At 42.0% G+C, this 12,370-nt stretch overlaps 1 protein-coding gene across 1 annotated transcript; it reads right to left on the bottom strand.

Annotated features, from left to right (window-relative positions):
* Window positions 1–397: 397 nt before the first annotated feature.
* LOC147506059 (protein ACCELERATED CELL DEATH 6-like) lies at window positions 398–12,086 on the bottom strand. The gene is made up of 4 exons (XM_086558372.1): window positions 11,911–12,086; window positions 2,567–3,242; window positions 1,361–1,887; window positions 398–1,106 (listed from the first exon to the last, which is right to left on the bottom strand). Exons 2-4 carry the CDS (start codon window positions 3,240–3,242, stop codon window positions 516–518), a joined length of 1,794 nt encoding a protein of 597 aa, XP_086414498.1. The 5' UTR covers window positions 11,911–12,086; the 3' UTR covers window positions 398–515.
* Between the last annotated feature and the right edge of the window lie 284 nt (window positions 12,087–12,370).

The following is a 12,370-nucleotide window of genomic DNA, read 5'->3' as shown; positions in this document are numbered from 1 at the left end:
GGAGAAGATGAAGAATGAAGGAAGGGTGGGAGAGAGAATGGAAGTTAGAGGGAAGTGGGAGAGAGAGAGTATGCCAATGATTTGAGGAGAAAATCGTGGGAAAAATTGTTATTTCCTTTTTGGTTTTTTTTTTATATACTTACTTTTTTTTTAATTTATTTCTCTAAAAAAGAAAAAAGAAAAAAGAAAATAGTAGAGGTTACACGTGGGCTCTAAGTAGCGCTGGTAGATTTCACCAGCAAATGTGCTGGTGAACAAATTCGGACTCGAGGAACCTCTATGTCGCCTATTATACCGTTTAGTGCATTGGCCTTCATACTAATCTAAACACGTACTTTTAAGTATATATGAACTTTAATCAATGGAATATAGAAGCGTTCATGATCTCAAAAGTCAGTTGAGTTTTAAATACAAACTGCATATATATAATCTAGTTGAGTAGTTGAAGTCATACAACTGTATCAGACTGGGCTCTGATTTTTTTCACTCAAGCTAGTGCGCGGTTTGTCAGGTTATTAACGTCGCTCTGACCTATTCTTCTTTGCTATCTTAGTGTTGCGGGTGCAAAGAGAAGATCGGTTTTGCAAGAAGCGAACCAGGATGGGAGCGCTGCAACCCACCATACAAACAAGGATGGCCAACCACAAGGCTTCCAAACGTATGACCATATAGATGCCAGTAACAAACGCAAGTATTGTTGCACAGAATGCGTATCTGAGCCAAGTAACAGCTAGACTAACTGCACGAAATAAGAATGCAGGGTCACCTAGCATTGCCCAAATGAGGAGAAACATCACCGTGATGGAGAAACACATAGCTACTGCATCTGAGACAACGAAAGCTACAAATGCTATATTTTTCCCATGGATAGCAGTACCGGCACGAGGTTCATCACTTCTGTAACCACCTGGCATCTGAAATGTTGCAGCAAAAGTTACAGTACCCAGAAGTGTAGCAACAATTATTAGGGCATTGGCCATTCGTTTCAAGTCTGCTTTGGGGTGGGCAAATATATCATGTGATCTCTCAAATTTCGTGATACAATGGGGATGGCGGCGTTGAGCTCTAGATGCTTTGTGCTTTGTAAGGAGTTTCCAGATAAACCTCTGAAATTAAGTTATAAAACGAAGAAGTTAAAAATAAATCCTCGAGTTAATAAAAATTAGATCTATATATGGACGACATGTCATGTTCATTATCTAACACCATGTTGCTTGGGTTGTAAGCAGCAACCTGGATTCTCAAAGAAATTTATTTTAGCTTAGGGAACTTAGGGAAAAGGAAAGAAGTACGGCACCAATGATGAGTGCATTTGCTCGTATGTGTGTGCACTGCAAGTGTTAACGATAGCAACCAATACCTGTTGCAGAGAAAGTTCCCATTGAGACTCACAGATATCCAGAGCTGTGGAGCCCTCCTTGTTCTTAGCATTTAGGTCAATGCTTTTGGTCCTCATCAGCTCCTTCACTATTCGATAGTGATGATTCTTTGTTGCTAGATGCAGAGGACTATTCCCTGCATGATCTGCTTCATTTATAAGCTCCTGTATTTCTGGCATTTTCAACAAGCTCCTAACTACAGTGCCAGTGTTACTTTCCACTGCAAGATGAAGCACGTTCCGTCCATCCCTATTGAGAAGCTCAATGGTGTCTGGGCAGAACTTGAGGATAGCTTTAACTGCAGATGCAGTGCCTGAATGAGCAGCAATAAGCAGAGGGGATAGGCCATCATTATCAAAAATGTAAACGGCCGATGTGTCTCGTTTCAGCAACAAACGTATCATAGTCAGAGAATTCGCTACTGTTGCATAATGCAAAGCTGTTTGTCCATCCTTATCCATTTTTTGGATGAGCTCTGGCGTTCTGTGTAGTAGAAGATATGCACTTGCTATAGCACCAAAACAGAAGAGCACAGAGAAAAAGAAGATGTTAAAAACAAAGAAAATGAGATGAAGAGTGAAAGACACATTACATTTAAGTACAACTCCTTAGTATTGTGTCCAACAAAAACAGAAATGCATTAGCGGACTAAAGATTTACTGAGCACATGCGATAGAAAATAATCCCATTAAAAAAAAAAAAAAAAAAAAAAACCCTTTGTCTAAGAGATGATGAACTTACAAGACTAATCGTTCTATTTGGAATTTAAAAGTGTCACCAGGTACTTATTCCTATTATTTTAATATTTATATTTCACAAAGACACATTTATTTACATTAATTCTAAAGCTGTTTTGCAGAACACGTACCTACATAGAACCCTTGAACTGAAATTCAACTTACCAAGGTATAGTATACTATTTTTGCACTAACAAATTTCTGTTATCTGGCAATTATATAAGACTTAGGGAATTAAGTGTGGGAGATGGCCCTAGTTTCCTCTTGGTTGTAAATGTTGACATCGTTCATTCTATATTCTTTCACTTCTCCGAAGGAAAATTCACTGAGGTCTCAGTTGTTAATTGACAAGCACACCAACACCTGTTCTGTAAATGGCACGTAGTGCAAAGCCAATTGTCACATTCCCAATCGTTTAACAGATTAATGTAAGAGAAAAAAGAGACTTACTAGCACTTTTAACAGTAACTGCAGCATGCAAGGGATTTTGTCCATTTGGGCCATCGAAGCTGAATGATGATTCGTGATTTAAAATTTTCCTTACAACACCATGGCAGTTGGCTTCAACAGCTAGAAAAAGTGGGCTCTCCCCATCAGAGTTGACAAAACAGGACAGTCCTTGTTCCAAGTCCAGTAAGCTGAGTGCTATGTCTTCATGTCGATTTTTCAAGGCCAGGTGAAGGGCAGTATTTTGTTCCAAGTTTTTCATCGTCCAAAGAGGCTCTAGGCCTTCCCCACCTTCTATATCTCTCTGAGTCTCCACGCTTGACCCAGTTCCGTTTCCTGTATCATGAGTACCTCTTTCAGAATCCAATGCTAGAGCGACTCCATTTAAAGGTCGACGATAGTAATCTATTAGGAGATTGACAAGTTCTGAGTGCCCTGCTCTTGCTGCAACATGAAGTGGAGTGTCTTCTTTTGCATTTTTCTGACAAAGAAGGGATCGAGGACCTAACTGGAGAACTTTCTGACAGAACAATTTATGCCCCAGTTTGGCTGCAACATGGAGAGCATTGTTCTTCATATGTGACTGTAAAAGAAGAGTCTCTTCCACTTTGTCCAAGGAGATTGACATGAGAAACTCAACATTTCCTTCTCTCGCTGCTTTGTAAAATGTTTGATCCATCTACCATTCAACATTTTGTAAGCATAAAACATATATGTGCAATTGTGAATGTTCAAAGTCATATATAAATGGAACATAAACTCCATTCTGCAAGTAAAGTATAACACTAGAGGATTGCTATATGCACAGTTACTGAACTTTGATTGCATCCATGCTTCATGAGTTCATGATACTCATCCATATAGAAGAAGTTTCAACTAAAGATTATTCTTTTATCTTTTATGAAAGCTAAAACATAACAAAAATGTCTAAAGAACTAAAAATGTCACCAGTGGAAGTATGAAACTCCAACACAATTTTGTAGCTTATAGTTAGATTTTCACAGAAGCATTAACAAAAGGACAACAGAAATGTTAAAACTTTTATACAGAAAGCTGTGTGAGCTATGTTTGGGTGAGATCTCACACAAACACACTAATGATCTTGTTGGAGAGGTTGATAGAGAGTGAAAGAGACTGTACCACTAATGGCTGCCTACGTATCCAAATTGTTCTCTGGAATCAAGTCTCAAAAATGCACGTAGTTCTTTGTTTGAAATGATTGTTGGGTATTTATAGGAATCTTATTGCTAAAAATACCCTTTCCTTATTTGACGAGATATTTCCCTCTTTGTATGAAATCTTTCCTAAAGCTTCATATGGAAAAAATCCCTTGACATATCTCCGGACCTGCTATATATAACTTGGGTGTCATATTAGTGGGCAGTGTCATTGCTTCAATAGAGGGCATGCCCGAATGCCACATTAGTAGACAAGCGGGGCTGCCACAGTAGCGGGCTAGCAAGCCCGCCTCATTAGTGGCCGGCTCTTATAGTGGTACCCAATGATTGTCGTTCGTAGGGGTACAAGTACAGTGGTACATACACCGCCCCCTCTTTGCCGGATGGAATTCGTTCCTTACGGCGAAGAATAGACATCATATTACTATAAAAGAATGAAACAGTGTGGTCACAATTTCTGCGATGCCACGCGAATAACTTAGTTAAGGTACTTAACTTAGAATGCTTTGAATTAAGTGTCGATGCGTGCACAACCTCTTTTATACTGAAGAACACCTAGGTGATAATGTAAAATTTGGGAAACAGAAATTTCATTTTGTTGATAGACACGATAAACCGGTTTGCATTTATATAGTCATTCCCGCTTGATTGCTATGTGATTTGTGATGAGTGGGGTAAGGTATTGTAAATGCTAACCCCACGATTTTCTGGTGCGTGGGTCAAGATATTGCATATGCAAGTCCCGTGACTTCTTGATGCGTGGAGTAAAGGTGTTGCGGACACAAACTCCACGACTTTGTGATGCGTGGAGTAAGGTTTTGCAAACACAAACTCCACAACTTTTTGATCGCGTGGAGTAAGGTTTTGCAAGCGCCAACTCCCGCGACTTTTGATCGTGGAGTAAGGTTTTGCAAACGCAAACTCCACGACTTTTGATGCGTGGAGTAAGGTTTTGCAAACGAAACAAACTCCACGACTTTTGATCGTGGAGTAAGGTTTTGCAAACTCAAACTCCACGACTTTTTGATCGTGGAGTAAGGTTTTGCAAACGCCAAACTCCACGACTTTTGATGCGTGGAGTAAGGTTTTGCAAACGAAAACTCCACGACTTTGAATTTGTGTAGGTTAAATACCAACCTCACCTAAACTAAGGTGGTGGTGACTGAACTAGTGTGCCTTTTCGTACATTGCTTTTGAGGAATTTATATACCTTAATGCGTGTCTTGGTTTGAATGGAAGTCAAATATGGAAGAATGAAATTTTATTGATGATTTGAAATTTGAAACAACATAGCTAGTCCGTCTCATGGACAAACACTAAGGAGCTGTCACTCAAGCTACCAATTTGTACTAATGGGAAACCAATTTAACGATAAAACGCCTAAGATGGAGCGATTCCATGGTTTGGGGAGAGGGTTCGAAATTGTCTTGCGAAGGAAATATCGCCCTTAGAGGAGACGGTCAATGATAAGAGGTCCTTCCCAGTTTTCGCCTAGCTTCCCTGCCTCGATGATCTTTGATTGTCTACACAAGACCCAGTCGCCTGGATGAAAAACTTTCAAGCGAAGCTTCTTGTCATATTGCTTCTTCATTGCAGCTTGGTAATGGAGGAGACGAGCAATACTTTCCTCGCGCACTTCATCTAGATTGGCCTTTGAATGAGCTACTAATTCGTCATTATGGCCATCATTTAAGGCAGCGGTGCGGGTCGTCTCAACAAAAATTTCCGTGGGTAATACCGCTTCTGCTCCATACGCCAGGTTAAATGGTGACATTCCTGTCGAGCGCTTTGGAGTTGTTCTATACGCCCATAGAACGGCTGGTAACTCCCTTGTCCACTTGCCTTTAGCCTGTTCGAGTCGACGTTTGAGGATTGCTAAGATGGATTTATTTGTCGCTTCGGCCTGCCCATTTGCTTGGGGGTGATAGGGTGCAGAAAAATTGTCTTTGAATATGGAGACTAGCACAAAGCACGCGGTATTTCTTACGCATCAAATTGCTTTCCATTGTCGATATTAGCTCGGTAGGGGATACCAAATCGGCAAATTATACCCTTCCATAGGAACCGTCGACGTCCGAAGCTTGTATGTGCACCAAAGGTTGTATACGCCCACTTGGTAAAGTAATCAGTAGCTATGAGGAGAAAGTTTAACATTCCCCGAGCTCTAGGTAGGGGCCCAATGATGTCTAAACCCCATTTTGCAAATGGCCATGGTGAGAAAATCGGGTGTAGCTCGATTGGTTTGGAAGAGTACCCAAATGATAGTGTTTCGACAAGGAATACATGTCCGGGAAATGTTTTTCGCGATCCAATTGCATATGAGGCCACCAATATCCTTGCGTCATTGCCTTATGAGCCAAACCGACCACCGAATGATTTCGCATATCCCTCGCATGGATTTCTTGTAGCACGGCTGTTCCTTTCCCGTGTTGTGAGACACCTCAAAGATAGAGACAATGAATTACCTTTCTGTACAATTGCAGAGTTCACGTGGATGAAGATACTGATATAAACTTCCATGAGTCTCTTTTGACGTTATCTGCGATCTTGGGCTCTGCGGGGACTATGCCATTCGCGTAGAAATGCAATGACCGGTGTCGCCAATCGCCGATGTCGCGCCCGCGATATTTGGGTAAGTGAAGTTGTCGGGATCTTCGTAATTTAATTTCGTCGTCACCTTGATCGTTACTTTCAGGTATAGAGCAGGAGTCTGCATCATTTTCTTGAAGAGTCATGTTTCCATCTTTCTGGGAAGCGTCTTCACTGGGCTTGTCTTGTAGGGGAATATCATACTTCCTTTTCCTCGTATTGACAATATTAATGTCCGATGGTAGATGTTCCCTATCCATACTGAAAAAGCAACACGCGTTGATGTAGATGTCTGTGAGTTGTTCTAAGGACAAGTCAATGCTCGGGTCTTGCTGGAAATCAACGTTAACTTGTCTTGGTCCATCAATGTCTACTGCTGCGGATAGATATGCTAAAGCGTCTGCATGTCGAACATCATTCCGAGGCCTTTGTATAATCTGGATGGTTTCAAACTGGTGAGCAAGTCTGTGAATTAGGTCTAGGTATGCTGCCATTTTATCGTCTCGGGCTTCAAAAGAGCCTGAGAATTGCCCTGCCACCAACCGTGAGTCAGTGAAAATTTGTAATTTTCGAACTCCTAAGTCCAAAGCTGTGCGCATTGCGTACATGACAGCTTCATATTCTGCTACATTATTGGAGGCCTTGAACCCAAAACGAACTGAGCGCTCAATGGTTGACTTATCCGTTTGATAAAACACATCCTAATCGAGGCGGATTTGTTGTGTGAGCCATCCGTGTAAACAATCCATGAATCGGATGAAGGGTCAGTATGCTTTGGCAGGGCTTCCTCGCCCCCAACTATAGCCGTTTCACTATAGATACTGCTGTCTTGGTTGACTTCGGGGACAAAATCGTCGATAGGGAAATCTGCCATTAGGGATGCAAGTGCATGACCCTTTTCGAAATCACGAGGTTCAAAATTGATGCTATAAGCACTTAAGTAGATGTCCCATTCCGCGAGTCTACTTGATTCCTGGGCACTTGGGAAAACTTTGCGTAGAGGATATTCCGTGTACACTTTGATCAGTCTTCCTTGGAAATATGGCTTGAGGAGGTAATGCGGCAAGATGAACCAAGGCTAGAGCAATTTTTTCAATTCTCGAATATCTGCTTTCCGGCCCCGTTAGTGTTTTACTAATGAAGAAGATTGGACGACCGTCTTCTCCATCGATGAACAGGACTGCACTTACTGCCAGTATCTGAGCGGCCAAGTAAGCTCCAACAGGTTGCCCTGTAGCTGGGCTGGCCAAGATTGGTGGTGCGACAAGGTAGTTCTTAATTGATTGAAAGGCATTTTCACAATCATCATTCCACTTTGCTGAGTCTTTTAACGTCTGAAAGAAAGGATGACACCGGTCGAAAGTATTTAGAGATGAAACGATTTAGTCTTTGCTAAACGCCCTGTGAGTTGTTGAATCTCCTTTTTGTTTTGGAGAGGGCATGGATTGAATGGATCGGATCTGTTCTGGGTTAGCTTCGATGCCTCGACGAGTCATCAAATACCCTAGAAATTTTCCTGATATCAGTCCGAAAGCACATTTCAAAGGATTTAGCCGCATGTTGAATTCGTCAATTCTGTCAAAAACTGATTGTAAGTCGAGATGTGATCGCCAATCGTGTTTGGATTTTACAACCATGTCATCAATGTAAGCTTCCATTGTCTTGCCCAACATATCTCGAATATGGTGTTGATCATCCTTTGATGCACGTAGCCCTGCGTTTTTAAACCGAAAGGCATAACTTGGTAACAAAAATCCCTGGTGGAATTGATGAATGCGGTTGCTTCTTGGTCTTTAACAACTAGCGGGATCGGTGGTATCGAACGCATCCATAAATGATAAGCGTGGGTATGGCGTGGCATCTACCAATTCCGATATTCGTGGAAGAGGGTAGGGATGAATCGGGCAAGCTTTGTTAAGGTTCGTGAAATCAATGCACACTCTCATTTTACCATCTTTCTTTGGCCGCGCAACCACGCGTTAGATAACCACCGCGGATATGAAACTGGTCATTATATGGTGAGTTGAGAGTAACCGATCAATTTCCTCTCGACTTTGAGTTTTCTATCACGGGGCCATCGCGCTGCGCAAGGCTTCCAAACGGCTTGATGGTAGGATCCATGTCAAGTGTGTGGCATGCAACTTCTGGGCTGATCCCTGGCATCTGCTCGACTGACCAAGCAAAGATCTTTTTGTTTTTTCTGAGGAGTGCTACCATTTCTTTTTGTTCATTTTCCGTCAGTTCTGCCGAAATGAAAGTTGTTTGTCGCCTAAATTCCCAATTTGAACTTCTAAGAGGCGGTCGATAGTCAGTGTCCTTCATTTTGTGAACTAGCGGTATAAATCGTGCGTGGCTAACTCGATTTAGACACCGCATGAAATTCGAGAATTGTATTTTTCCGATATCCCGGTCGACGATATTCATCCAAGACTTTCTCGTGGACATTTGTGGGAAGCCATCGGGTCGCAAGACCTTACAAATTTTGTCGAGATGGGAATTTTATTGCTGGTGAAAGGTAGAGACTCATCGCCCATCTTTGTGGAGCCGATCTCTTCCTAGGATTGCATTGTATGCGGGGACTTGCAATTCATCGGGGAGGAATTCAATGTCAATAGACTTGTCCATGGCGTGACTGGTAGAGAGACTCTTTCCTCTTTGGAGTTGTTGCGGTTAGTCAAACCCAATGATTGGAGTACTTTTAGTAATTAATTAAATTTTCGACACGGTTGCATGTTCTTGTAGCAACTGCAAAATGGCCGACAGAGCTTCCAAGAACTATCATGATGCATTTGAACTTCGCCATAATCCAACGAAGCTGAAATGACGACAAACATCATAATGAGGATGATGGACGCCAATTAGATCTCTATCACTAAAACATAGGGGACCAAGCTCGTGGTTTTCGAGCGCAATTCCTTCAACAAAATCAATGTTATTGACGTGATAAAATTCCCGTAAGAAACCAAACTTTCCTTGTTCACTTTTGCCTTGTTCGTGAAACATCATTGATTTTGGCATGACCAGCTAGTATGACATTGTGGCCAGTCATTGCTACATTTTGTTTCACCGTTTTTGAAAGCACAAACTCATCTAATTGTCCCTTTGTCGACTAGCCTCGTATTTTTCCCTTGAGGGATCTGCACTCTCTGTTTCATGGCCGAAATCATTGTGGAAGTGACACCAAAGATTTTTGTCACGTGTAGACTTAGTGTTTTCAGGCAAGGGTAGTGGTGGAAAAAGTAAGTTGCGCCCCTTGATCTTTTCATATATCACATTGTACTTGGCATTTAATGGAGTGAGCTTCATTTCCAATTTAACTGTGTTAACCTTGTTGTATTCTAACTTACATTTGTGGTCCTTCCGATATATTTTGCTTCGTTTTGCCTTTACCTTCGTTTGAGTCTTTACTCAGGAAGTCTTTGTCTCTTGAGGCTTTTGATCTAACATCTTCCTCCACGTTAATGAGCTAGCGTGTTCGTGCAAACAAATCGGATTTTGATTGTGGGGGTCCGCACAAGGGAGTTGTAAATTCGTTTTTATCGAAATGGACTCCTTCCTTGAATGCATGAATGATCATTACGCCGGGGACATCGGTGACCTCTGCTTGCACTTGGCGGAAACGAATTACTTAACTTTGCCAATGCTTCATCCTTTCTTTGCTTGGTGTTGAGCAAGATGTTGACATCCTTAGGGCGTGTCAATTATGCTTAAACCGATCGTGAACCGGGTTTGCTAATTCCTGAAATGACGCGATAGATTGAGTGGCAAATTTGGGAAAGCCAACGTAGAGCTTCTCCTTTTAACGTAGACGGAAAAAGTTTGCCACGATGGGGGTCATCTTTCGCCATAGAATTACCTCCCCGCTTTTAAACTCCATAACATGATCGTTTGGGTCTCCTCCGCCGTTGAGCGTAGGAAGGTCTGGTTGTTTGAATCCTTTCTGATGCTCTGCATTTTGTATTTTTAGAGAAAATCTCCCGACGATATCTTCATTTACTGCAAGGTCTTTCCATCGTGCTTCAGTGACACCCACATTAGTCATTGTTTTCTTGATGATGTCTTTGATTTGTTGTTCCGTGAATGGTGCACCTGTGGCTTCTAGACTTACGACTTGAGGAGTAACTTCACTACGTTGCATCTCACGGTGTTGTCGCCCCCACTTGTTGCTTGCTTCTATATTTGGCTGGTTCCTTGGGCTGCGAGACCTATGCCGATAAAACGGGCTAGGCTGTCGAATTGGGGACCCATTTCTTTGGTGTGGCCATATTCTGGGCTGACCGTCATTAACCTGTCTGTATCGGTTTGCTACATTCAAGCCATGTCTAAGGTCATGTTGCAATTGCCTCTCGAGGTCCCCGATCTTGGCGTTCAGCATTTCGTCTTATGGTGGATGTTGTCCACCTTTCTGATACGCTATGATCAACATTCAATGATCTTGTCATGTTATGACCACTTATACGTCTAGTGTTGTTGGTATTTCGAGATCTGGATCGTCTTCTTGAATGAGATGAATGTCTGTTTGACCTTGGGTGACGATGCTCAGGGACCGTTTCCAATGGACGGGATGTACCGTAATTAAATTGTAGTCGGTTGGATACACTCCGATTTTCACCGGATCTGGGAGCTCTTGCCGGTGTGGAAGATGCAGCATCGGCGTCATCCCTTTGTACTTGCTTCCCTTTGTCCAATTGCTTCGCAAGTAGTTGCTATGCTCCTTCTCTTTCGAACCTCCGACGCAAAGACTTTAACGGCATGTCTTCATCTCCTATCTCCATGTTATCCGGATCTATTTCGTTTGCATTTGTAACATCTAGATCTTGAAGGTGAGTTCTTGGAGCCCGAGATGTCGGACGCCTAGATCCGGGGTTGCCGTTTTGGGAGTTGAAAAGGCTGATCTTGCAGATCTGTTGCAGCCGGTTGTTCTATCACCTCCTGATTGATTAGTATTTCCGGATTTTTGTCTTGTTGTTGTTGTGTTCTTGCATTCTTGTTCGCCTGAGACCTTGTAGTTTTTGCCATTAATGGTGCTTGGAAGAAGGAACGTGGAAGAGGGCCCGTCAATAAGGACCACGGACGGCGCCAATTATGTTTGGGTGAGATCTCACACAAACACACTAATGATCTTGTTGGAGAGGTTGATAGAGAGTGAAAGAGACTGTACCACTAATGGCTGCCTACGTATCCAAATTGTTCTCTGGAATCAAGTCTCAAAAATGCACGTAGTTCTTTGTTTGAAATGATTGTTGGGTATTTATAGGAATCTTATTGCTAAAAATACCCTTTCCTTATTTGACGAGATATTTCCCTCTTTGTATGAAATCTTTCCTAAAGCTTCATATGGAAAAAATCCCTTGACATATCTCCGGACCTGCTATATATAACTTGGGTGTCATATTAGTGGGCAGTGTCATTGCTTCAATAGAGGGCATGCCCGAATGCCACATTAGTAGACAAAGCGGGCTGCCACAAATGGCGGGCTAGCAAGCCCGCCTCATTAGTGGCCGGCTCTTATAGTGGTACCCAATGATTGTCGTTCGTAGGGGTACAAGTACAGTGGTACATACAAGCTATATAACTTACATTTTAGTAAGATAATTAAGACCCCTCTATGGCTTGAAGGAGCAATATATAAAAGTTGATTCAAATCTGAAGTTGAAGCAAGGATTTCTATTTTGGTCACTGAGTATATAAAAAAGAGAGCAAACTCGATCATCACAAGGATAAAGAGGACATTTTTCATTGTATTACATACAAACAAAATATTTGACGAAAAAAGAATATAAGAGCAAATCCAATGGGGTGCTATATGGGGCAGCTAAATGCAATACAACACCCCAAACATGAAAACACCAATCCAATGGGGCTGCTAGAAGGCTCCTAAATTTGGCTAGTGTGATAAACCCAACCAAATTTGTGGCCTTGTCTAGCAACTGCTATAATAAGTTGTCGAGGACGGACAACGCAATTTCTCCCGTCTGTTAGTCATTTGTGTACAGACGGCTGACATTGTGTTGTTTGTCCCCATTTTAATTAAATAGAC

Source organism: Coptis chinensis, chromosome 4 (genome assembly GCF_015680905.1).
Source record: "Coptis chinensis isolate HL-2020 chromosome 4, ASM1568090v1, whole genome shotgun sequence".
Classification (NCBI taxonomy): domain Eukaryota; kingdom Viridiplantae; phylum Streptophyta; class Magnoliopsida; order Ranunculales; family Ranunculaceae; genus Coptis; species Coptis chinensis.
The sequence above is the reverse complement of the archived record's forward strand: the minus strand, read 5'-3'. Positions and strand labels throughout refer to the sequence as shown.